Raw genomic sequence first — 26,920 nt, forward strand, 5'->3', positions numbered from 1 at the left:
TTTTCGGTGGGGTGGGGAGATGGAGTTTTCTTTCTCAGGTGAGTGAGGGCAAGAATCTTTCTAGTTTCTTTTTTTCTGTTTTGGTTTGTTCCTCAAAGTAAGGGGGAGCAGCAGTGTTTGTTTCGGATCGTAATATGTACAAGGAAGTTTTAGGCAGTTTTTGGTTTTGTTGTTTTTTAGCTGCATCGCTGGAGAGAGCACAATGCTGGGTGGCACAAGGCTGTTGGGGCGTGTTGCTTACTTAAAGAAATTTAAAAAGCACTAGCCATCTAGCACGGGTTCATTAGGATGTTTTGCTGGTTAAGGTTGCCACAGCTGATAAGGAGAAAGGAGCACCCTGCACACTTAATGGTGAAAGAGGAAATCTGAGGAACTGATTTAGCTAAATTTAATGTGAACTGCATTTTTAATATAGCACCCTTGACCTTCTGTGGAGTATGCATGGGAACACAGCCATGTCTTTTTGTGTTTAGGCTTTGCTTTTTTTTTTAACTGAGCTTCTCGTGGTACTACCTGAGACCATGCTTGGGCACTGAGCAGGAGTATTGTTTGAAGCTGGCAAATGCAGTTACTGTCCTTGTTGCATGGAACAAAATTCACTGAGGCAACACAGCAGTTTAAATGAGGGAACTGAGCTGATGGGGAATTGTCCCACCATCTACTTCTACCCCCACTCTTCCCAACCTCTTTCGGTTTTGTTTATGCTCTCCCATTATTTTTCAGACTGATTACCTCACTGACTCTGGGCTGTTGTGGGGAGAGGGATATACAGGGCACAGCAGCAGACCCTGCTTCTTAAAAGCCTTCATCAGATGTACTGAGTCCAGTTCTGGAGGCTTTGTGTTTTCTTGTTGCTGTTTATTAGTTTTTTTGGCCACACCATTCTTGTGGTTTGGGCTGTGTGTTTTTAACTGCTGTGTGTTCGTTTAAAAGGTAAAATCCCTTTTTTTCTCTCCCTCTGATAATCTGCAGGTTCTCGGCCAGAAGGGTTTAGAATATTGAGAAGGTTGTATCTGTCAAGGGGGGATGTCAGCACTGCCTTCCTGGGACTGGAGGACTGAAAGGAGAAAGGACCAGAATTATTTGAGGCGGGCTGCTTTTGACTGCTGACGCAATCTGCTGTACCTTGGTTGTGCTGGAAGAACAGGCCAGTCTCTCCTGCTTGGTTCTGTGGTATTGCTGCGGCGGGGTCACCATGAATGTGACAAGTTTGTTCTCCTTCACTAGCCCAGCAGTGAAGAGGCTGTTGGGGTGGAAGCAGGGGGATGAAGAAGAAAAATGGGCAGAGAAAGCTGTTGATGCATTGGTGAAAAAACTGAAGAAGAAAAAAGGTGCTATGGAGGAGCTGGAAAAAGCGTTGAGCTGTCCGGGTCAGCCCAGCAACTGTGTGACAATTCCCCGCTCTTTGGACGGCCGGCTTCAGGTCTCACACCGGAAGGGGCTCCCACACGTCATCTACTGTCGCGTGTGGCGCTGGCCGGACCTGCAGAGCCATCATGAACTGAAACCACTGGAGTGCTGCGAGTTTCCCTTCGGCTCTAAACAGAAGGAGGTTTGCATCAATCCCTACCACTACAAGCGAGTGGAGAGTCCTGGTAGGTTCTTCCTTATTTGTACCTGTGCACCTTATCTGAACAACGCAAAGTATGGCAATTAGTCACATGACTCATCAGCTTAAATAAGCAAAAGTGGCCGTTTACACATGTCACGTTCTTCCTCTACAGTTTATCTGGATGTAAGCATTAATGAGTAGTTTTCCCTTTTACATGGTGAATGCTTCACTTGTAAATGTTTTATCACTATACAGAGGCACAGTCTTAGCATGTGCCTTGAGCTGTCACCACTATCCCTCAATTTCTTTTACTGAACTGTGCAAATCATGAATCTGTATGAAACATTGCAAGGCTAATGTGAAGGATTATTGCTCTCACTCTGTGCATGCAAACCATTCTGATGTACTGTGCTAGTGGTATACTAATCATTTCACTCCTACCAATTTTCTTTCTTCATACCCAGAGGATAATACTATCTTTAGAATCTCCCAGATTTTTGACCTTTTGAAAACACTGTGATTTTAGGGAGCAGAATGTAGTCCCCTCAATTCAAAGCTTTGACAGCAGTGTTGGACTGTACATGGGGTTTTACTGTCAGCTGTTCTGTAAGTGCAGTTTGCTTGTTACCCACTTCCCCACTTTTTTTTTTTAAGGTGTAACCCATTCTCTCTGTCTTCTCTTCAAAGGCCAAATCTCTTTGCTTAATTTTATTAATGCAAGTTTATTATTACCAAGGAATGCTTCCAGGGACTAAGATGAAATGTATTGGACACATCCGTGCTAGTCTCCAGCTACTTGAGAAGTTGTACAGGGACATATGCACTGCAGGTGTGGGTGCACTTCCCTGGTTTAAATCTGGGACATCTATCTGTGTTAGACATTTCATGAACTGTGAAACTGTCTGCAGAATGGCATGGGCAGGTTAAGAACTACAGTAGCAATAAGATTGTTGCAAGATTGCTTTTTTTGTGGCTGGAAATGGCATTTGTCTTGGATCGGCAACACGTAGTGCATATCTAGATGTTAAATATTTCCCTTTGGTGTGTTAGTATTAACTTGGAAATCATGTGAATGGCAGAGGTAATACCCGTGTGTGTGTATGTATGTATGTATGCAGCAGAAGCTTGAACAAAAAAACTCTGCACTGGAAAAACAGTTCTTGAACATTTTTTTTAAATTTTAAAAAAAATTCTTAACAACTCTATGTTAAGCAGAAGTGGGATAGTAAAATAGTTGTGTCCTTGTACTGCTAGCTGCCTGTACTAGTTCCTTGTATTCATTATTACAAAATGCTGAAAAAAAGATTCCTCAAAGATGTCTATTTCCATCACATTGAGCAACAGTTGGGCTCTTACTGTAATGTCAAATGACATGTTCTAACTCATACTGCTTTAATCTTGGAAACAATTACTAGGTTTGAGAACTTTTTTATTTGGACCACTTACACCATATTTAAAAATAGGTATTTGTTAATGTCCTGTCACTTCAATGAAATATGCAAGATAAAAATAGAATAAAACTTTCAAAAGGTGTCTAACTAAAACATACACTCTTAGCTGAGTGCTGCTAAGTAGTTTAAGTGGTTGAAAAGCTGGGTTCTGGGTGTTAAGTCAGCTTACAAATTCTGTGTTTGGGAGATGGAGCAAAAAGTCATTAAGCGTAAGCCTGAATTGCAGGTTGCTCTTAGGTTTTGGATGAGACAAAATTTTCTCCATTCATGTAGCTATAGCGTATTTTCTGGGGAAAAAAATACCCAAAAAACAAAGCAGTAACTTGATTAACTTGGAGATGGTAGAAATAAAATGCTTCCTTTTTTGTTCAGAGTGTACCCTTCTTCAGGGAAAACTAGATATTCTTGGTCAATTGTCTAATTGGCAACTGCAGAGTTTGCTTGTAAAAATTAGGGCTGTAGTCAGTTTGACACAACACCCGGTCTTCTCACAAGCTCATTGTGCTTCTCCCACCTCTTAAAATATTCTGGAGATAGCTGCCCAGCAGGAACTAACATCCACTTCTGAGGTGCTCTGTGATGTCAGGGTCTGGAGGTACGGTGCTCTACGCATGCTGAAGTCATGTCTTGACTTTTCACAGCTTGCCAAAGTGGCGTTGAAGCCCACTGTGGTTTTACTGAGGTCTCTGGCTGGGTATGTAAAGGAGGAGGGGTTTATATTTATTCAGCCACGGATCTGCTGCTGCTTTGAGGGATATTACATGGAGCTGAGTGGGAAAATGTGGCTATTTGAAACAGGTGGCAGCTGAACTCCCCTTTGGCTTGGAGAGCCATGCTTTCTAATTTATGACATCTTTTTTCCTGTCCTTTCTTTGTCCTCCAAGCATTGTCTTTGTCTTCATTTCCTGACAGTCACTCCCAAATTCTGTTAACCGTTTTTCCCATTTTTGTCAGGACATTAAAACATCATTATTGCTGCATAAGTGCTTACACTTTGCGATTAATGGGCAGTGGGAATTCACGCATGAGTCACTGTTTCCAACAGCCTGCGGGCTCGAGCAGATATCAAGGTTTGTGTTTCCAAGGCTATCGTTGGCAGCCAGGAGGGTTAGAGAAGTGCTTTCTCCTGACAAAACAAAATTGGAAGTTCATATTGTGCACGATGCACGTTTTGTGTGCAAGGCACATCATGAAATTCTGGCTCTGGTGCGGTCTGTATCGAACTGCACTGTGCAGATCCAGTTACCAGACAGCTGAAGCATACGGTGCGTATATGGAGTGGCATCTTTGCATTCACACTTCTGCTGGCTATCATGTGATTTGTTTCAGGGTTGTGTAAGTTTTGAGGAAAGGATTAGTGGTAAATCCTCAGATACGTAAAACCAGGAGGTGCTCTGTGTTGGGAAATTAGTGCTCTGGACGTGTCCCAGGTTTCAAGGTGCCAGGGGGATGTGTGGATTTCCTACCTTGATACTTTACTCCATCCTTGCTGTTTAGCTTGAGAAGATAAGGTCAGAAATCATGAGAATTGGCTTGTTGCAGTGTGTCTGCCAGCTACAAAAGCTACCCCTGAATCCAAGCGAGGTTTTTTCTATTAGCCAGGCTAGATAGGAATCGGTTGTAAACAGTTGAGCAGAGGTGGAAAACTATCAGCAGTCTCTGATCTGGAGCCTCCCAGGTGTCCCTGAGCACGGGCTGTGCCGGCCGCCCTGTGCAAGGAGGGGAACGTGGCGTCTGGCAGGCACGTGGGTGTGACGTGGCGGTGGTACCATAGTCGTGCCCAGCCTGACCCGTGGCTTGGTGCAGGCACGGGTGCCCATCTGATCCTGCGGTGAGTCAGTCAAGGCAAACTGAACAGACAGAAAACTGCGTTTTGGCACAGTGAGCTTGGCAGGCTGGGTGCCCTCAGCTCACTTGCTGTGGGGTCAGATGGGGGCAAGGCAGCATGGGGGCATGGGGTGAAGGTGAGGAAGGGTGGCCTTCAGCAAGCTGCCCCCCCAGGCGATAGAGACGCAATCCGTGTCAGGGTGCATAAACAGCTGCTCTGGGTTGTGCCAGCACAGCTGTTTGCGTGGCCTTGTGCTGAACCAGGTCACAGTCACTTTTTCCCCTGCACTGCAACGTTATCTGATCAGAGCAGCACTGGGGCTCAGGGAGTGGCTGCAGGAACATCTGCACCAACACAGCCCTGCAGAAGATATGTAGGAAGGAGTGGTGGTGGTGGGAGAGGAGAAAGTAGGAGCTGTTTTGTTGCTGGGATGGGAATAGAACTTTGTACTCAGCTGCCAGGAAGAAATACCACCTCGAGCTGTGTTACAGTAGCTCTCTGCTGCTGTTTGGTATGTCTGTTGTGTGCAGAATTATTTCTGGTGCAGGGTGGTTAATGGCTGTCAAATTTCTCCCTTGGCAAGCCAAAGCAAAGCTTTTAATTAAGGAGGGCAGGGTTTGAATTTGATGCTTTTTAAAAACTGGCACGCTCAGCTGAACTGGTGTGTTCACTTGGCTGAATCTGCTTTTTTTCTTTTTTTCTCTCAGTTGTAAAGATCTGGAAATTGGGCTTGTACCTGGTTTGGGACTATCCTTAAGTACAATCAAGATTTGAGTAATAATTAGGTGTAGAGCATATGTAGAGGCTGTGAGGAAAAAGTTAACATCTTTCTCTGCAAAAGTTGCAGATAACCTCTCAGGTTTTCCTAGAAAATGTATGAAATTACATTTGGAAGTCCTTCCTAAGATACTCCCTTCCCTTCTTTCATTCCTTTGGTTTCTGTGGAAATAAAGCTTCTGTCCTCAGTTATATGAATGGGATCAGGTAAAAGATGTCATCTGGAATTTTTAGGGAAAAATATTTGTTATGCCTTGATCCCAGCAAAACAAAAGGAATGGGACAGGGAGCAGAGAGGATAAAGAGGTGCTTAAATAGGTACTTAAAAACATAAATCACACCTCTAGTGTGGCTTTAAAGGAGGAGATTCAGTTCTTTTGCCTTAGCTAAAGGGAAGGAAGGTGAAGAAACAGAATACTTCTTTTTCATAAGCACTAGTGAGCACCGGCCCTTGGTTCCATCTGCTGCGGAATTGTCTTAGCCTCTGCTAAGCATCCTTGCTCATCAGCCTGCTAGGTTAGAGAGGATTTGAGTTTATAATATCTTATGAAGAAGGTAAAAGAGGATTTAACTTTTCTTTTATTCTTCATGTGTAGAAGTGGTTGTAGAAGCCGAGTCCTGCCCTGCAACTGAATCCTCTCTCCTGAGGGAGTCCAGAATCTGCTGATAGCCCCTTGGGGCTCAGCCTTGGGAGAAACCTACTCTTCTTCATTGGTCTGAGTGAGCTTAAACCTGCCTAGGGAGATGCAGTTGTTAACTTCTCGATACTCGTTTCTGGAGGTGCTTACTGATGCCCTGTTGTGCTTGAAGCACGCGATGCCAGGGGATACTAAAACCAGTCAGTCCAGAAGCAGCTGATCTGTCTCTGAAATATTCTGGTTGTGTGGATCAACCCATCAGCACAGCCACTTGGAAGCAGAAAATAACGACACTGGTTCAGGTTTTTTGCATTTTATTGATAAGTGTTGATAAAAAAGGTTGGGTGATTTTTCTTCTGTTAAACCTCTTGTGAGACCTGGCTGCAGTCTGCTCCACATCAAGGGGCTTTATGAAGCTGATGGTGCCCATTTTGCACCCAGATTGGGGGATGAGCAGAAGTTCTTTTTGTGATATGGACAAATGCGCTGTCAGAGCAGTTGAATCTTCAATTCTGCCTGCAGTGATGTTCCTTTCCATTACAACCCTGAATTCAAAGTGGATGTCTGCTTCAGCAAGCTTGTGTTTGGCAAGAAGCGTTTCACCTGAACGTACAGCTGCTTTTTGCCGCAAGAACAGGCCAGGTCCTGGGGCTCTGAGGAGCGCGGTAGGTGTGTCGTGCTGTTTTTCCTCCCGGCATGGACTCCTTGTCTATGACTTCAACCTGATTGTTTTCATATTTGTCTTTGATCTCCTCTGCTCTTTGCTCTAAGTGAGGCTGCACAGCTACTGCAGGCACCAGGGGTGCAGAAACAAACTTGAAATGGTGGAAATCCTGGATGAGGCAGGTTTAAACTCACGCGATCCTGGAAGTACATGAACGCTGCTTGAATGCTCCCCTGTACAGTGCTGCACCTCTGGTCCTCAGTGAAAGCAAAACAAGCAGAGTTCAAATGGCATTAAAAAGTTCCTTTAAAGTCACACAGATACTTGGTTGTGCATACTGGTCTGGTCATAACTTGTGAGCTCACTCTGTAGGTACTTTGACTTTTATTTTTCTGTAGTCAGCCTTGTCTCTCCCCTCTGTGCTTGACTGGCCAAGGATCAGTACATATAAAATTAACATTCCCAAACTGTTTCTAGATGGGATAAATTAAGAGGATCTTTAGAAACCCCATCATGGCATGCTCTTCCTGTGCCTCAGACCTGACACAGCCTGTTGTGACAGGTCACCAGTCAGATTACTAAAGCCGCTTCTGGCAAGTGGCAGGAGTCAAATACAGCACCTGGGACCGCCAGATTGGCAGGGGTGCAAGTCTGTCTAGATTAAATTTGGAGCCAGGACAGAAAAGTTGGGAGTAAGCGGTGACTCCCTTTGGGATTCTGAGTTTGCCTGGCTGGGCTTTTTGTGGTCCCAGGGCTTGCTTGGTGGCTCCCACCCCACAGCACCTGGGAGAACAGGAATCAGTGGGAGAATGTCCATGTGGTTTCCGGCCAGGTGGAGCTTTGATGGCCTGATCTGGAGGGATCCCAGCAGAGCAGCTGTCAGTGTGACTCCCACAGCAACCAGACATGGTGAAGGATACTGCCAGCAGTCAGGGAGGGGGAGATGGGCTGGGGGAGTGAGGGTGAAAGGGAAGCTGCTCTGGGAGACACGAGGGAGGGGAAAACTGGCATGTCCCCCTTTCAAAGTTAATACATTGAAGCAAGTTAGAAAAAAATCCCTGTTCCCAGGTGATTTCTGTAGCAGGATTTGTGCACCTCTGCAGGCTGGGGTGAGGGAGCGGAGAGTTTCGTTGCTGAGAAGTTTTGCTGCATCGCAGTGTAACCCTGCTGTTGGGTGTAACTTTAAAAATAGTGTGCTGCAACAGGTGGGCACAATGATTGGATGGTTCCCCAAAATAGCGAGTAGCTGTCAGTTTGCTTGGTGAGTAGTATAAAACTAGCTTCATTTTGGTTTTGCAGAATCTGGTTCTAAAGTTTCCTAACGGAACCAACCTGGGGAGAGGAGTTGAAATAGGAAGGCAGAAAGGAGGGAACAGCTGCCTAACCTCACCATGTGTTTGAAAAACCAAGTGCAATAAAGGGATATATGTTGTCAAGAAGATATGTTGGTGTCTTATTTTTTCTTTTCCTTTAAAATTTACGAGATTCAGATGTTTATTCTTACTTAAAAGACCAGACTTCCAAGTTTAAGCTACTCGCTAAGATGGTGACTGTGGCTTTTGTACAGGTAATTTGAACTCTGGTCTGTGTAAATGTCTGAGTTAATATACACTATCGCACTGTTACTTCCTGCTGTATCAGGGCTGCTTCTCCCCTCAAATCTGCTTAGAACAACTCCTTTACTAATGTGCATGCAGTTAGTACTAAATTCTGAAATTGGCCTTGACAAATGTTAGCTTATCAGAGCATCTGCAAATAAAATCTAATGTTAGGTGAATATTGTAATGCAGGAAATGTACTAATATTACTTGCCAAATGCATTTAGACCAGATGTCCAATATAAAAGTAAAGCCAGTAAAGCAAGTCTTAGTTGTAACTGTGTAAAATGGCAAATCAAGCTGTGGGGTCTACTGAAACTGCAAAATAAAATTAAGACTTGAGAAAACAAGACAGCTCTCTGCTTTTTCCCGGAATGGAAAGTCTGGCGTGTTTGTCCATCTGTCACCCAAAGCAGGCTGCTGAATAGCTATTACTGAGCCTTTTCAATTGCAATTACTAGAACACAGTTTTGGAGCAGAAGTCTAAAAGGCTGGCACTGCTGCTTTTGGGAAAACAGTGAAGTGGAGCCGTGCCACAGCAGCCAGTAGCACAGCCTTGCTTAAGCCAGGTGGTATTGGAACAACATAAAGCACTTAGGTCCTCAGAGACTTATTTTGCCATGACACTGTTGGGTTGGGGTTTTTTTAACCAAGAGTAAACTATCTGAAGTGTAGGCACATAAGTGTCTTTGTATGTGAGAACTTGTCCTCTGGTCAAAGAATATTTAATTATGCCAGGTCATGTTTTAGGCAACATGGGAAACCCTAATGACATTAAAGTTCTCTTTCTACTTGGTGGTTTATTATGTACAAGAAGAACTTGGCAAGACCTTTCAGTCAGCATGCTTCAGTGGCTCTCTAGTGCTACAGACAGCAAGCACAGCTGAGATGGTGAGCACGTTCAGCTGAGCATGTGCTGGTACCTGCACTGTGGGACTGCACTGCTCACTAGGATGCCACAGACAATTTCAGCTGCTGTGGCCTCAAAGGGAGGAAATTGAACTAGGAGGCTCTAGGACAGTTGAAATGTGTTAGTTTAACACTGCTGCTGTGGAGCTTTTGTTGTTAGGTTGGTTTTCTTCTCCTAACTCTTCTCTTTTTTTTTTTTTTTTTTTTTTTACAACTTTGTCTTTGCAGGATTTTCTAGCTGGAGTGTGGAGTACAAGTGGCAAGTTTCTACCCCCAACCCATGTTTTCATACCCACTTCCAGATAGCATGAACTGGTGTGTGAGGATTTCCCTCCTTCCCAACCTACAGTTCTGTTTTTCTAGTAAAACATAAGTGGCTTTGCATAAATGCATATGAGAAGACAGCTATATGATGCTTGCAAATTAAAGTGCACTGTCTAATGATAGTGCCCTCAGGCCTTCATTAGGGCTGAGGGCCCTGTTGTGGTAAAAACCTGCACAAACCCTTCTGCAGAACATACCTTGACCAGGTCATCAGGATTTTTGAGAGCAAAAAGTGGAACAACAATTGCTCTTTTTTTAAAAAAAAGCCCTTTATTTATTTTATAAAGCTCACAGAAGAAGTAGCATCTACTTTGGCAAGTAAAGATGATCAGTGTCTGCTTGCTTACATGTGGGTCCTTGTATTTCTTTACTTGGTCTGTCAGTTTTCAGAAAGAGAAAGATACCTACCTAAATCTTCAGGTAACTTGCAAAGGGGAATAAAAATGAGCCCTTGAGGGGAAACTAGCTGTCATCTGGGCTTCTGTAAGATAACAAAACCCATTTGGATAGAAAATATGCTACTTTGGAAGTACAGTAGGTCCTTTGGCTTGGATTAGTTTGCTGTTGGTTCGTTTTTTTAATTAAGAAACTTTTTTAAAAGGTATATTCATAAATTAGGTTTTCTCTGCTAAAATCATTATCTCTGGAATGTGAAAATAGAACAAAAAAGAAACCCAAGAAAATCTTTAGGACAGCATACCTGTTGGTTTTCTGGAGAACAGGATGACATACTGGAGATACAAAGAGTAGAGATCAGTAGCTTTCTTCAAAGGCCACCATTACATTTCCATAATAGCATTGCTTTCTTGGTGTGGTTAGATGGAACATTTATCTGAACAGCCAGGTTGTCTTTGGTCTGTCTTCAATATTTTTGGCAATCTTGGCACTTAGATGAAATAGCCCTATGGGTGAAGTTGCCCTGTGGCTGTAATTTCTTTAATACAGCTCCCCTTGTTTGGTACGGGCATACTCTGGGTATTATTTGCATGGTAAAAACAAGCTACCTAATTCCCAGGCTGTCTTGACAGGTACAGAATCTCTTCTTAGCTACAGCTCCACTAACATACCCAGCTTTGCTTCCAGCTTGTTTTTCTTCCTCTTAAACCAACACTAGTAGCCTTACTGCAGGTAGTCATGTATTACCTCTCAGCTCCAGGTCCACATCAATGGAGCAAAATCTATCCGTGGTACAGACCATAAAGCCTTTTCATCTAGTGTTTGAGAAAGTACAGAAATCAAGCTGTTGGATGGCTTGTGGTTCTATTCCATTAACTGGTCTTAACAATTTTAACGAGGTTGAATTTGCAAAGCCATTGCAGTAGCTTTTTAAGGCAACAGTGTATTGAATGGTGTGTTTCCTTTAAATATATGTATCCTAACTAAGTAGAAAAAAAAGATAATTTTTTTTAAATCTCTTTTTTTATCTGAAGAAGGCAAGGAGGAGGGGAGAAACTGTCTGCAGACTGTTAGATCAGCATCCCATGGAGATCCGCAGAGCAAAGATGTATGTTGCTGCAGTATTTTATAGCAACAGGTGTGCTGGCTTAGCACAGAATAACTCTCTCATGCTTTCTCCCCTTCAATTATACTTCTTCCTGGAGCTGGCAGCTGCAACAGAGATCAGCCTCCTCCCCTGCTGTACTGAGCCTTAGTAATTTGTTATTCCATATGGTTGAGGTCTGCAACCTGACCAGAAGCTCAGTGCCTTGTGCAGGGGTGAGGGGAGCAAGAAGGGTGTGCATCCCCCTTTAAGTTTTGAACTCCTGGCATCCTTCCATACTTGTGCAGGGCCGGGTCCTCGCTGGTGTCTTCACTCTTGAGTGAACAGTGCTCAGACTAACTCCTCTGTGCCTCCTGTGGAAGCAGCTGGCCAGCAGAAAAGCGCGTGAGCTGCAGAGAGATCACGTTATGGCAGCAAGTGACTGTCTTAGAGTTGGACTAACTGGAGTGCTGTAGCTTCTGTCCCACCTGATGTGGCCTTTCAAGGTTTTTCCTTCTCACTTAAGGTTGTATGTATACAGGGAGGGTATGAATTAGGAGTGGTACTGAAAGTAAATTCTGCAGTGACGTTTTTTAATCTGTGCTGTATTAATACCAGTTGGTTTTCCCCCTTTCCATGTGTATTTTGAAGAAGTTGTCATTTAATCGCTTGAGGTTGAAGCAGTTAGACAAAAAAGTGTAGATTTGTGAGAGGAGGGAGAGCTGGGAAGAGGAGACTTGTTCTTACTTTAAGTCATTCTGAACTTCACTAGTGGACCTGCCCAACAGGAGAAAACTTGTATATACCTTGGGAAAATCTGGCACTACTTTAATTACAAAAAACATACAGAAAATATCCTGTTCTCCTGGTATTTTAAAGTGCTATAAATTGTGTGGCTTCCTGTGATGTCATGTGTGTCATTGTTTAATGTGAGGTAGGGGATGGGAAAGGTAGAGGATGTACTCTCTACACAAATCAACTTCAGAAAAGTTAATGGTTTGACCTCCATCCATAGGAAAGGAAGAGATAGGAAAGCTGTGTTTTTCTAATGCTTGGAAAGGTAAGGAAGATTCATAAAGACAGGAAAGGGAAAATACTTTTTAACACATGATCTCATTGTTACTTTTTTCACTGGTAATTTATTAGCCCAGCAAATGTTCACTATGACAATTAAATAGTGCTTGATCTCACTGCAAAAAGGACTGCTAAGTTTAACAGATCGAGCTTAATTCTAGGAGAGCCTAATATTCAGAAAAATTATGTTTGACATTTGCTGTGTGGTGAAGTGAGGGGATTTGTGGTGAAGCTTTTTTTTTAATTATTAAATAGCCTTTTCTAGTGATGTGTGAATGCTTGCATTAGAGGCAGGGGACAGTGCACAGCAGAGGGAGTTGCAGCGTCTCGGGTGTCTTGCAGTTGAGAACAACTACACCATGGCAGATGGTTGTGTTTTGTTTCAGAAAATGACATAAACAGGAATTTAGATTCCTTGTAAAGTTAAGTGGGTTAAAATTTTCACATCTCAACAAATTATTTTTGGGTGACATCTGCCGCAAATGTTTGAATTCTATTGGAACCTCAGTTAGATTTTTAAAACCTGCTACTGATTATAATGGTCAGCCTTAATTTGGGGGACAGGGGGAGGGAGAAGGAGGACTTTCAGTCTGTTCAAGGAAGATTTCTGAGGTCAGACTTTCTATGCATTAATCCCACTAGTGGGGAAAAAAATACTGAGGTTTAATATCTTTACTGGATGTAGGTGCCAGGTTGGGTCTGTCCATCAAGCGGGTTCCTGATGCTCTGACTTCACATGGCTCACATACATGTATGCTTCTGTGTAAGCAAAGTGCTGGAAGAATAAAGGTGCCCCAGTGTCTTGGAAGAAGCTGTTTGTCTTGTTGAGAGGATGTTGGATTTTTCTTCAGTTCCTTTGTCATTCATCCTTTAGATGAAGCAGCTGTTTTTGAAACACCTTTCTTAATCTGAGTGATGGCTGTATCTGGGTAGACTTGTTGTGAATATGTGCTCCTGTTTCTCTTCTGTGTGTCCACCAGACATTGGGGACCGGGCACAGGGTCTTGGGGAGCAAGCCTGGCTTGCTTTTGCTGTCTTTTTTTGTTCTTTCAGCACCTTCCCTTGAAGGCTTTCTATCCTTGGGGGATTGTTCCAGGCCTGTTCATCCATGGAGCTGGGAAATGAGGGTGCTGAAGGGGGGGGGGGGCACATGTGGAAGGGAATAACTTTCTTATTTCAACTCTGCTTCCTTATGCATAGATCTCCCCCCTGCCCTTGCTCCTCCTCTTCCCCCATCACCCAAACATTTCAATCTACAAGATGACTAGTTTTTAATCTTTTGAGTAGCTTGGACTTTGCTATGAGGCATTTCAGGATAGAAGCTGAGGCACTTGGAAAAGACCTGATTCTTTTATCTTAGTGTACCTGGTGTCATGTTCATATTCTCACTCAAAGAGAGACCTTTGTTTTCCACTGGTGAGGAGGCCATGGGAGTGTGGTGAGACAAGTAGTTTCTGATGTGTGTTTCTCTGACCCCATAGTAGTGTGTAGTTGGAGCTCAGTTGCTGCTCTGTTGGTTTTTTTGAACTACATAATTTTGTTTAAATTGCACATTTTGTAAACTGACTTGAAGAGTTAATAACTGGTTTAATAATAACTTGTAAGAACATAGGCCAGGTTAAAAATAAAATTACAGCTGCTTGGGACTAGGTTGAGTTCAAGGCATATTAGTATTGTCTTCAGAAAAAATACCTGTCCTTATTAGCAAGGTTTTGGGTTACAGGCCATTACGTGATTAGCAGGATCACAAGTGCAGCAAAATGAACTGCATGTCAGTGTTGTAATGCACCTACTTCCCAGCGTTTGTGTGTGTGGACAAAAGGAAAGCGCAGAGTTGCGGTTTGTTCTTGGCGCTCTTTCCCCGGCCCTCTGTGGAAACAAGCTCCCACCTGGCAAGCCAGGCAGCTAGCACGATGGCTGTGAATTCAAGCTATGCAGTGAGCGGATGTATGGAAAAGAGTTCTTGCTTAGACATGTGCGCCTAGATTTGCCTGCCTTGTTTTGAAGACAGATGTGCATTTGCCCTAGGGGAGGAAGAATGTTTTTGGGTTGGTGATAGGGTTTGTGTTTTTTTTCCCCCTGTATAGTCCTTAAGAACTGAGTCTCTAATGTTGTGGCTTTTCCCTCTTTCTCCATTTCCAGTCCTTCCTCCGGTGCTGGTTCCAAGGCACAGCGAGTACAATCCTCAGCACAGCCTCTTGGCCCAATTCCGCAATCTGGGACAAAATGAGCCCCACATGCCGCACAATGCTACTTTCCCGGACTCTTTTCAGCAACCCAACAGTCACCCGTTCCCCCACTCGCCCAACAGCAGCTACCCAAACTCGCCTGGAAGCAGCAGTAGCACCTACCCGCATTCTCCAGCCAGCTCAGACCCAGGAAGTCCTTTCCAGATGCCAGGTATGGTAAATTTTTATTCCTCTTCAGAAGGGAAAAGGTGGTTGGAAGTCACTGGTACGATTTTTGTGCTCAGTAATACCAAATTATCAGCCAACACTTACGTTCAGTAGCAAATTGAGAATGTAAGGTAATAAAGACTGTGTAATTGCTTTGTCTAGTAATAATATTGAGGGTGTTAATATAGAACAATCACATAATTGTTTCAATTGGAGAAGACCTTTAGGATTATCAAGTCCAACCATAAAAGTCCAACATTACCAAGTCCACCACTAAACCGTGTCTTTAGTGACGTATCTACATGTCTTTTAAATCCCTCCAGGGATGGTGTCTCAACTAGTCCCCTGGGCAGCCTGCTGCAGTGCTTGTCAACCCTTTTGGTGAAGAAATTTTTCCTCACCTCCAATCTAAACCTCCCCTGGCACAACTTGAGGCCATTTTCCTCTTGTCCTATCACTTGGTACTTAGGTGAGACCCAAGAAACCAAGGCCCATCTTGTTACAACCCCTTTCAGGTGGCTGTAGGGAGCAATAAGGTTCCCCCTCAGCCTCCCCTTCTTCAGGCTAAACAACCCCAGAGTTCCCTGAGCCACTCCTCACAGGATTTGCTCTCTAGACCCTTCACCATCTTTGTTGCTCTTTGGACGTGCCCCAGCACCTCAGTGCCGTTGCTGTAGTGAGGGTGCTCAGAGAACAACTGGTCTCACTAGTGAAGACTGAGGCAAAGAAAGCATTAAGTACCTCAGCCTTTCCCTTGTCCTTTGTCACTATGCTTTCTCCCACATCAATAAAGGATGGAGATTCTCCTTAACCCTCCTTTTGTAGCTGATGTATTTATAGAAACACTTTGTATTGTCTTTTAGGGCAGCAGCCTGATTAAGTTCTAGTTGAGTTTTGGCCCTTTTTATCTTGTTCCTCTTGCAAGACAGTTAAAACATTACAGTAAAACTTTTCTGGGGTGGGGGAGGAATTCAAAGTGATTTGGGAACGAGTTCGGTGGTTTAGCCCACAAAAAATAGTACTTAATGCACAAGAAGTGTAATGCTGCAGATCATCCTTGCTTAGGAAAGAGGTGATCGTACATTCAGCACAAAGACTTCAGTTCTGCAGAAGAAGGATGTTTCTCAAGGGGATCATGCTACTGCTACTTGATAAAATTTCTGCACATAATGATGTAATTTCAGGAAACAAATGCACTTCAACTGAAAGGCGGTTCCTTAAGATCTTGAGAAGAAATCTTTAGGCTGTTCTACTTCCTGAAGTCAAAGTAGTAACAACCTTTCGTTGTAGACTGATGTGCCTAGGAAATTCTGTGAAGCTGTGTCTTGGTTTTTACATGCAGAAGTAGTCTGTGATGGATTTCTTCATCTAAGTGCTAGGAGAAGGACTCCATAGAAATCTTACTGATGTTCTGTGTGTGTGTTTGGTTTAGGGGCTGAGGGAGGGTGTGTGTAAGCAAAGTGGCAGGCTTGTGAAAATCTGTTTTCTATTATGGGAAATGAACATCCATAGATTTCTGCTGCTGATAGTTGTTTGTCTTCAAAATTTGCCTCTTGTGAGTGAAGACTACTGAATTTGCAGGGGCAGGAGGGAAGGAAAGAGTTTGTATTGTCATTTCATTTTTTAAAATGTGAAAAGTTGCTGGAAAACCAGCTGTCTTTCCTGCCTTTTTTTTTTTTCCCTCTAATATGATTGGTGTGGTTGGGGCACTTCCAGCAGAGATAAAGGCTTCTCTAACAAGGACTTCCTGAACACTGGCTTGTGGAAGTTCACTTGATCTTTGAGGGGTCTGTTCTGCCCGTGTGCCTGTAAAGACAAGTCAGCAGCTGCAGTGAAGAAATTGAATTAGAGGAGAGGTCAAGATACTCATGTCCTTGATTCTTAGCTCTGGACAGTTGTCTGCCTTGCACTAATGGGGAAAGAGGCTGGCTTTTGGAAAATACAAAAAAAGGAGCAAAGCAGTTATCCAGAGATCTTCAAAGCTTTCTAGATACTGGCTAACTTGTTTCCTGTGGCTTTACACTCTTGTTCCCCTATCTGCACGTCACTTACATCATGCTTGCATGCACGTGGACACGTAAAACATGAGACTTAAACTCCAGTGCAGACTGCTAAACTTTTAGTGCAGTCCTGATATCATCTGTTTTCTCTGCTGCTATCTTGTCCAACTGAGGGTATCCGAGGAAGGGAATTAGCAGTGTACCAGCATTCTCAACAGAAGATCTTCTAAAGAATAATCAGTTAATAGATTTTATTAACTTGTGCTTTCTTTAAAAAGAAAGAATTAAAAAAGGCACCCCCCCACCACCACCACCCAAATCCCCCAAATTTTACACAGCTACATTATGGTTCCTGCCTTGTGTTGATGCTAATTCAGTTTTCAGGGTTTAGGAAGCTGTGGTAGTTCACAGACCATGCCCTCAGTGATGGAAGTAACTGTGGGATGAGCAGCAGCTATGTCCACCAGAGATAGTACAGTGGTAATCTAGTCTTGGGTTTTGCAGCATAAGCTTGTGGGGGTCAGGCAGGGTTTCTCTCTCATGTGTACCTCTGTGCCATTGGTTTGGAGCATGTCCCCCAGTGCATTGGGAAATTGTGACATTGGCAGCTTCCTGCAGCTTCTAAGCAGCTGTTTGGGAAGCTGTTCCAGGAGTGGAATAAGCAGCTGGAGAGCAATGCAAAGTACCTGACTGGGATGATTCAACCTGGGCTGAAAGCATCGTGTTAGCGAGCACGGCCATTGCACACCTTTTTGTGCTCTTAACACCTGTATGGCACTTTCAGCCTGCAAAAAGCGCGGGCTGGAGACATAGCTGAGCTTCCTTTTGTGGCTTGGTGGCAGGGGGAAGTGACTTGTTTTTATTGTAGTTGTGCTTGATGATATGCACAGTAATTCTTTGCTTTCCTGATAGAAGGTCTGTGATTGCTTTCTCGGATTTCTGGTGGGTGGAAGTTTACAGCTGAGTCAGGCTGGAAGCATTTCCAGGCTCAAACTGTTTGTGTGGATATGTATATATACTTTAAGGACAGGAAAGGAATCATGTGTATTTGCCTATTCTATATTTAGCTGATACTCCCCCTCCTGCTTACCTGCCTCCAGAAGATCAGATGACACACGATACCTCCCAGCCAATGGATACCAACATGATGGCACCTGCAATTCCTCCTGATATACACAGAGGAGGTAAAAACACTTCCTTCTTGTCTTCTGCTTTGCTTCTCAAGAGTAAAGAATGTTCAGAATCCACTTTTAATAAGTGAGTTTTAATTTATGGAAATTTTTAGCTGTAGAAAAGGAAAAAAGTAGCCATGTAGTTTTTTTCTGTTGTTCTAAGGTAATGGTAAACTTAGAAATAAAATTATGATTCTAAATATTCAGCTAGAACAAGATGCTATCACATGACTCTTCCGAAATGTAAAATGTGTGGGGTTTATTACTGTCTTGCTCCCAACAAGCTCAGCGACAAAAGTAATTTTGTTCTGTAACTAGAACCAGTAATCACTGAATAGAAACCATTCCTATGATGCTGCACACTAGTGTGTGCAATGCTGAAACTGCACGTGTGCAAGGAAAGGAATCTCTCTCATTATTGCATTGATTTATTCGTATGTTAAGCCTACTAAATTGTGGATGGGAATGGTCAAGTACAGCTCTCCCAGCAAAGATGTGATCAAAGGATGGATGCTAATGCTGTTAGTTATGTAAATACCCAGAGACATTTTACATGGGCAACTGGAATATCTGTGTTTTTCCTCTCAGGCAGTGCATGTCATAAAATTATAGTGTTATATTTTTTTACTGAATTCTCAACTTCAGTCCTTAAAGAGAATGCTTTTCTAATAATAATTTACCCTTCTCCTGGTCATAAGGGTGCTTGGGTGTTTTTCTGTTTTGTGTTGTTCCATCTTCTCTCCCCATTTTTGTTCCATCTTTGAGTCAAGCAGTGATAACACTAGGCTTAGAATTCAGAGCTGTCTGCTTGAGGTGTGGTATTGCTACAGACTTTACAATCTGTATTAAAAAACCCCAACGTATTGCTTTATGTGCTATGACACAGACATCTTTTTACACATTGCTTTTTAAAGCCTTTGCAGCCAGGCGTGACTGCTGAGTAAAGGATTTAGTGCATTCATCACGTTGTGAGAAATAGCCCCTTTAGAGAACACATAAGCTTACACAGTTGTGGCCCTTGCCAAGAAAGAGCAGCAAGCTGGATGCTGTGCCAGAATGATTATCAAGATCACAAGTGTATGAACAGTTTAACTGTTGCTGGATATCTTTAAATTTCTTTTTTTTGGGGTTCTTGTTTTGTTGCTGAGCTCAATGTCTGGTTTTAGGAAGGATATTTGCCCAGTTAGAATAATGTGCATTGCTTTTGTGCTAACCTATTTACTTTGTGTGGAACGAGTTTGGAATGTGATAACCCCATCTGTAGCACTTCCACTTTTTGCTGATGCAGTATGCTCTGTGTCAATGCACAGTCGTTGCTGGCCCAAGTTTATATTTTTCATCTTCATCACTCAACCATCTCAAAATAAAGACTCTGTCTAGTAGTACTTTTTTTTTGTCAGTACAATGGTTTTCCACCTCTGTCTTCATCTTAAAATAGAAAAAACCCTTCTGTGTGCCTTCATGTTCTTATTGTTCATATGTGTAAGCTGTTATTGCCCTATTTTTATAACCTGCAGCAGATTTTTTTTTTAAAGAAGAGTTTTTACTGTGAACTTACTACAACATTTTTGTTGCAGGCTTTTTAGAAGCATGTTCTTCATGGTGATTTGTTAGTCTTAAGAGATTTGATTTAACAAGCTGCATCCTGTCAATGAAGTTGGGTAATTTCCATTGTTGGCCCATGCTGGGAATAGAGGGACTAAACGCACCTGCTCTGCATGACTTAAAGCAAATGTAAGGAAGTTAGTATGAAATCTGCGAGGGAGAGATATGATTCATCCTGCAAGAATGGCCAGCTGGCAAGTTTTCTTCCTTGGAGAACTGGGGCAGAGCTTTGATAATTGCTGGCATCTTCATGGGAATTAAAAGTGTAGTAACCCCTTACTAATAATTAAGGACGGATGTGTATTGGTTTTATTGGGGGAGGGGAAGTGGGGAGTGTTAGCAGTGCCATGAATGGATAAAAAAATGCTAGGGTATCAGGAAAGATCAGAGCCTTTTTCCCAGTCTTTCAAGCAAGTTACTGGTCAGCAACAGACACTTGCTCAGAAGTTCTGCGCAGTGATGTAGGATGTGGTATCCTGCTTTTGATTATTTGCCACCTTTAGTATCTGCTATGTACTGCTGGTTGGGGGGGAGACTTTCTGTGTATTTTTGTAGATGTCAGAAAGCTTATAGTGGTATGATCTATGAACAGAGGAAAATATGAACGCTGGTCTTAGTTGGCTGATTTCAGGAATGACTTAGGACTGGGAGAGGGAACCTCTGGCCACAGAAATGAGTTTTCCCGTAATACGAGTCTGACTTTCATTTTAGCACTTGGACCTGTAGTTGGAGTCTTAACCTGCAAAGTTGGTATCTTAGCAGCAAGTCCAACTGCGCTAGGCTTAGCAGTGAAACAGTCTCCTTCGTTTAAAAATGACCACACAAAGCAACCACATCCCTTCGCTAGCCTCCTTTTGTTTGCGGGCAGTTTAATAATTTGTAGCTGTATTTGGCACTTGAAAGAATGTGCAGTGGGTGGAGGTAACTGGAGAAGCCTGTGCTGTTGTTGGACACCCACTGGGAAACTCTTTTTGGTGAATACCTTCAGTATCATCTGGAGAAATTGTTCCCCATGCACAGTCGCAAGTGTTACCTCAAGAGTTCCATGTGTTTCAAGAGCTTGATGGGTGGAAGTCATGAACCAGAAATGTTGGCATTCTGCACAGTTCCTTCTTTCTGTTAGGAGCTCCTGAGGAGCAGCTTCTTGTTACCAGAGTCTGGAGAATCTTGCTGTATTTCTTTGTACCCAGAGTAACAAATGGTCTCTTGTGCAGTTGTGTGCTGCTGTTTCTCCCTGCAGCTATAGAACTGTATAACTCCGCAGTAAGCACAGAGGTGCCTTATTTGATAGCTGAGTAAAATGAAGTGAAGTAGAAGTTTGTTTACTTGAACTGGAAAGAAAGCTGAGCTGTAGGATTGCAGTGTTCTCTGCTGTCTGGGCTCACGCCTTACTGTGTTGTAGAAAATGTGACAGGGATATGTGGGCACTGCTTTGTATGTGCCTGGGAGCTTCCTGCCCTTTTCTGTGGATGTTGTATGCCATCTTCTGACTCTTCTGAGCCATGTACAAGTGAAGCTGACGTGAAATTACTCTGTTGTATGTGGTTATGAAAAGTTTTGAAAATAACTGAAGATAGAAGAGCTTTCATTGAGCTATAATTGCTTCTCCAGCTCATCCTTCAGTGATTCAGTGACTTTCAGCCAAAATCTGCAGGTTTATGAATCTTCACAGTGCTGTCAGGTTGTAATGTTTCCGTTGTTGCCGTACAGATGTGCAGGCAGTTGCTTATGAAGAGCCGAAGCACTGGTGCTCCATTGTCTACTACGAGCTGAATAATCGTGTCGGGGAGGCATTCCACGCTTCTTCCACCAGCGTCCTGGTGGATGGCTTCACTGACCCCTCCAACAACAAGAACAGGTTCTGCCTGGGGCTGCTCTCAAACGTTAACCGCAACTCCACCATTGAGAACACGAGGCGGCATATTGGCAAAGGTGAGGTCTGGGTCTTTGCGTCCATTTTTTTTGGGGGGGTGGGGGTGGGTGGGTGTGGAGGGTTGTGCTTAGACATGACCACCTGGGATACTTGCCTCAATAGCAAGTTGGTCTCCGCAAATAATTGGGACAAGTGCTTGTGCTGGGAATGATTTAATTTTCTGGCTAGGTTTTATAAGCAAAGTATTGTTCTTATCTGGTGTGTAATTACTGGAAGGTTTTACCCTTAATCAATTTTTAATTGTCCAGAGGCTATCATAATCTTAATTAGAATGAGAGCTTAAGGCAGTTTGTCTGATGAAATGTCTTGATTTATCTTGATTATTGGTGTATGTGGGAATCAAAATCTTGGCACCAAACTTTTGCCTAGCCTTAGTTCCTTTTGCTATCCTAACATGTATTTAGAGAGACAACCTGATAAAAAAGGTTTTCCAAATTACTTTTTCACAGGTTGGTGATTCTTTCAGTGGGGATCTTGTGCTTCTCTTCTGTGGCTGTGCCAGTGCCCTACAAAAGAGAAAAGTCACTGTTTTCTGTCTGATTTATACACTCTTCTGAGAATATACCTGTAATGCAAATGACAAGCAAAACTGACGTTGCCCCCTGCAGTGGGGCATTCCTGACAAATTTACAGTATTCGTTAACTCTGTGCTTTCGGAGACAGTGGAGAGTTCAGCATGCCTAAGCAGCAGGGTGTATGTTGTAAGTGCCAATTAATGAAATATCTCCCTTGCCCTTAGAGGAGGAAAGAATTGAAACTGAATAGGAGTGTCATGTCTTCAAGTTTGAGCCCCTGGTCTGGAGAGCTTTTCTCTACCTGAAGGACTTGTGCAGCTCTCAGCAGTACACCACACCTGTGCTGTGCCACTCAAGTCCTAATATTTCTTCTTTTCTTCCCATCCATCTTACTGAGCAGCAGGATATTTATTTAACCCTTCATTTATTTTCCTGTTAAAAGTAACCCAGCTGCAAGCAGAGTTCTGCTGAAGCGCTTAACTGCGTGTGTACTGGAGCAGAGTGTGCAATACACAAGGATACTGTTGAATAAGTAAACATGTACAAGTAATGATGATATAGAACTGTTAGTAGGAGAAGTAACTCCCAAACTTGAAGGCATAGCTGTAAATATTTTTAAAGATCAAGGGGGAGTATATAGGTATCCATGCAGGTACACGCATAGTCGGCAGCAAAATCACAGTGACAGAGCGCAGTCAAAGCTTTCTGACTTGACTGCAGTTTAGCTTTTAAATTCTACGTTCATTTCTCTGACTTGTGATGTCATTTAGCAGGAAATAATTTTTAAACACAAGGCAAATTTCTTGCTTCCTCAAAGCCTTTGGAATTGAGCTTTATTGATAGCAGATTTCCTTCCAGGTTCCCTGTATGTCACTCTTCTGGGGCTTGCTGCTGTCGGTGTCAGGTGAAGGGAGCAGGCAGTAGAAGGGGAAGGACTAAAATTGCTTGTACCCTCATTTGACAGATGCATCTGAGGAATAATGAGTCACATAATCGTTCAGCTTGAAAAACATCTTTAAGATTATCAAATGCAGCCCTTAACCTAGCACTGCCAGGGCCACCACTAAGTCATGTCCCTAAGTGCCACATCTGCACATCTTTTAGATACCTCCAGCGATGGTGACTCAACCACTCCCCTGGGCAGCCTGTTCCAATGTTTGACAACCCTTTCAGTGAAAAAAAAACCTTTTCCTACTATCCAATCTAAACCTCCTCTGGTGCAACTTTTAGGCTATGTAAGGGCAATTTTATTTTCCAGCTTTTTGGAATTAAAGTGAGATGAAAAAAACCCTTGCTACCCAAAATAGCATTCAGGACTCTTCCAGAGAACCCAGCCTGGGGTTGCATTCCCAATTCTTGTTTTACATAAGTATAACTAGAAAACAGTTCAAGCAATCAAGCCATCCAATGTACTGCATCAAAGCTACTGCGGTGGTTGCTCTTTTATTGTTGTTGAATATACAACATGTTAAAACACAGTAATTATGATTTCCCTCATTTGTACGGACCCTCCTCAAATCACCCACTGATGAAGCAGAAAAGTAAAAATCAAGTTTGAGGACAGACAGCTGGTGGTCTGATATGAACTTAATGTTTATCTCTTTAAGCAGGAACATATGTCTGCAGAGACAGAGCATGACTGATAAACATGCAGCATGAATTTGTCTAACCTAATCACATCAACCATCTCCTCCTAGGTGTTCATCTCTATTACGTTGGTGGGGAAGTGTATGCTGAATGTCTTAGTGACAGCAGTATCTTTGTGCAAAGCCGGAACTGCAACTACCATCATGGGTTCCATCCCACCACCGTCTGCAAAATCCCCAGTGGCTGCAGTTTGAAGATATTCAACAACCAAGAGTTTGCTCAGCTTTTGGCTCAGTCAGTGAACCATGGCTTTGAGACCGTGTACGAGCTTACGAAGATGTGCACTCTCCGCATGAGTTTCGTAAAGGTATGTGAAAATCTGCTTGAGATTACATGGTAAGAAAATAATTTCTTTTTTTCTTCATGTGGTGATTTTGAATGGTCCAGTGTCTCTCTCGACCTGTACTAGCTGTCAAATTTTAAGTATGGAATAAAGTTCATTAATGTTGCATGGGTGGTATTTTTGGAAGAGTTGAGCTGGGACTGCAGTGTAAATTGTTACAGCAGTTGTGGGAGTGTAGAGAGCATAATCCTCTAAATCTGTCTTGACCAGCAGCTCCCAAATTAGGACCTGTAGTGATTCTTTAGAATAATATACATACCTTTCTATTCTGAGTGGTGGGGGGTGGGAGGCAGGCAAAGTCCAGATTTGTGATGCAATTGAGTGTCAACGTGTGTACTGATATGAAAGGGCTGGTTGCATATATGAAGGTAGTTAAGTGAAAATGTTAATGTGCTGAAGTGCTCTTCTTGACAGGGGCATAGAAACTTTCAGGTGTGTTAGGGCAGGGGTTCCTAAAATGGAATAGGCCGTTTATAGCTCTGCATCCCTTAGAGCTGTAGAGCCGTGTTGCCTCAACAGTTACCGTCCTTTGTATTGGATGTTGTGCCGCACAGTGTTTAGAGTTGCTGCCACCTGTCTGGGGAGCTGGGTAATCCCTGCGTTTGGGGTTAATACAGAGCAGAGCAAACTGTACCTGCAGTTGTCTTGTTTCCAGATCTGCCCCAAAAATTATTTTGAATGCTGTTTAAGTATCTGCTTACATCTTTGGTAGTTACTGTAACTGAATTGGGTGTGAGCTGAGAGACAACCTATCTTGTCTTGAGACGTAGCCTGCTGGGGAATGACCGTGCACTCTTTCTCCAAAGAGGGATGTTTCTGGCTTCCTGCTCGGTTTATTGTGCACATCCTGCAAACGATGCTTTGGTTCTTGTCAGACAGATGCCTCACCCCCATTTCTATAATGTCAGTCTATGACCTCATTTTTTAATTTGTTGATTTGCTTGGCAGCATTTCTGCCCAGTTTGTTCTATTTTTGGTCTTGGCAGTGAAGACTTGATTATCCCCCTCTTCAGAGGCTTTATTAGGACATCATGCAGCTGGCAATGATGTACAGGGAAACTTTTCACTGCCACAGGTTATGTCTTGAAGGATTTCCATTCTGAGACATCAAGAGGCGGAAAAATGACACTACCTCCAATTTTTTTTTAACCTTCAGATTTGTTTGTTGAATGTGATAGTAGTTGGTGTATCAAGGGCGTTACACTATCCCGATGATAATAACTGTTGAAAAACTAGAGTATTTTGGTAAGAAAGAAGATGAAATATGCTTCTCACGTATTTGATATTATAAAATAAGGTGATTTTTTTTTTCTTTCTTTCTACATTTATGTTTCTGCTTCCAGGGTTGGGGAGCTGAATATCATCGCCAAGATGTAACGAGCACTCCGTGCTGGATAGAAATACATCTTCATGGTCCCCTTCAGTGGCTGGATAAAGTACTTACTCAGATGGGCTCTCCTCATAATCCTATTTCTTCAGTGTCTTAAAAGGTCCTAAGCTCCTGCATTTTGGAAACAATTGAGCCTTGCATGTACTTGAAGGATGTATGAGTCAGACACACATGGTTTTGGGTTTTGGCTTCTTGGTTTTCCCTCCGAACTGGCAACAGCTGAATAAGAGCCTTGAAAATACTTGACTTCTGCGACCAACTGTTGGATTCAGGAAAAAAACAACAAAACACACCACAGCCAACCAACCCACCCCTTCGATATACTGTTGGTATCAAGAATTTCAGTTTACATTGTAATGTACTATTGTAAGGTTGACTTGCAGGGCTTAGTGCAACAGGGACAACCAAGCCAAAACCACAATCTGTTGACTGAGTTTCCGAAGGATCTTCCTGTAGCTGGCACTCTGCTGTTTTCCCCTGGGACCCCTGGGGCTAAGAGCCAACATTGGTGAGGTCTGCTTTCTACAGGCTCTCTGCAGTACATTTTAAAACCATTCGCCTAAGTTGATGGTTGCTGTTCTCTTTAAAAGAAGAAAAAAAATTCCTAAGGTTTAATCTCAATGACTATGTAATAATCTTTGAAATTGTGTCCTGACCATACTGCTGTAAGAATACTAGGTATGGTTTTTGCTAAATGTATGTACGGTGTATTTGGAAGTTTAGAAATTAATTAGATTTAGACCAGAGAGGAATTAGGAATATTTGAATGGGGGGGGGGAGGTGGGAGTGGGAAGGGAAAATGACAACTGAACTGTAGAATATATTGTAAACATAGCTTGTTAGTTTAAACTGAGATCTGAGTTTTGCTGTGCATTTCATTTTTATAGTGGCTTCATCTTGTTAATTCTGACTATTTTTGCCTCTTCATTTTCCCCCAAAACAATTGCGCAGCTGGTTAATTTTTACCTGTGAAGAGGACAAAATTATTAATTCCTGCAGTTTAAAGGCTGCAGCTCTATGTATTTCAAGACAAAATTGTACAGAATGCTCTTTAAATATTGAGCAGTTTTATACAGTTTATGTAAAAGAAGTTGGCTTTTAATTTTGTAAGAGAATCTTGTTTTGCCAAACCTAGTAACTGTTAATTGTTTGGAGGACTTCCAAATCCCTTTCAAACTTAAAAAAAATATATATTTTTAATTTTTACTTTTTTTTACTGCTTGGTTCATCATCATCTTTGATCTTTTATATTCATGTAAGCTGTAATACTTTTAGAACCTTTATTCCAAAAGTAGTGGGTCCTCTTTACTGGAAGTTTTGAATAAAACCTGTTGTTACTGCTTACATTTGATTAAAACTGTGTCTTGTCCACTTCTTGGTAGAGTCTTGACAAACCAGATAAAGATACGGTCTCAGAGGAGGAACAACTAGAAATGAAGATACACTGAGCTTAGACATTTATGATTAGTACAGGTTAGTAATCTTACTAATTCAAGTATGAGATGAGAGGAAGATTTCTTAACCAGGCAAGATGAGAGTGGATGCAGTATGAGTGGAGTAACCTAGCCACCTAGTTAAATTTCTGTGAGGTTTTAACATACAGTATCTGTATGAAAAGAGATTT

At 42.6% G+C, this 26,920-nt stretch overlaps 1 protein-coding gene across 5 annotated transcripts; it reads left to right on the top strand.

The window, feature by feature from the left end:
- Positions 1-1,007: 1,007 nt before the first annotated feature.
- On the top strand, positions 1,008-25,456 carry SMAD1 (SMAD family member 1). 5 transcript variants are annotated; one of them, XM_084263694.1, is made up of 6 exons: positions 1,008-1,644; positions 14,391-14,695; positions 17,759-17,875; positions 21,179-21,400; positions 23,614-23,870; positions 25,250-25,456. In XM_084263694.1, exons 1-6 carry the CDS (start codon positions 1,196-1,198, stop codon positions 25,391-25,393), a joined length of 1,494 nt encoding a protein of 497 aa, XP_084119820.1. In that variant the 5' UTR covers positions 1,008-1,195; the 3' UTR covers positions 25,394-25,456. The 5 variants fall into 5 exon arrangements, with proteins under 5 accessions (XP_084119820.1, XP_084119821.1, XP_084119822.1 ...); XM_084263695.1 differs by having other exon boundaries at positions 1,008-1,595; positions 14,438-14,695; positions 17,759-17,917; XM_084263696.1 differs by having other exon boundaries at positions 1,008-1,595; positions 14,438-14,695.
- Positions 25,457-26,920: the final 1,464 nt, after the last annotated feature.

Source organism: Gallinula chloropus, assembly GCF_964237585.1.
Source record: "Gallinula chloropus genome assembly, chromosome: 4".
Lineage (NCBI taxonomy): Eukaryota > Metazoa > Chordata > Aves > Gruiformes > Rallidae > Gallinula > Gallinula chloropus.

Excerpts from the sequence above, each read along its gene's own strand:
- SMAD1 (XM_084263694.1), top strand. The coding sequence starts at position 1,196 with ATGAATGTGACAAGTTTGTTCTCCTTCACTAGCCCAGCAGTGAAGAGG. Across the intron at positions 1,645-14,390 it reads CCTTATCTGAACAACGCAAA|AACTGAGTCTCTAATGTTGT; the intron begins GTATGGCAATTA and ends ATAGTCCTTAAG. Across the intron at positions 21,401-23,613 it reads GAGGCGGCATATTGGCAAAG|GTGTTCATCTCTATTACGTT; the intron begins GTGAGGTCTGGG and ends ATCTCCTCCTAG.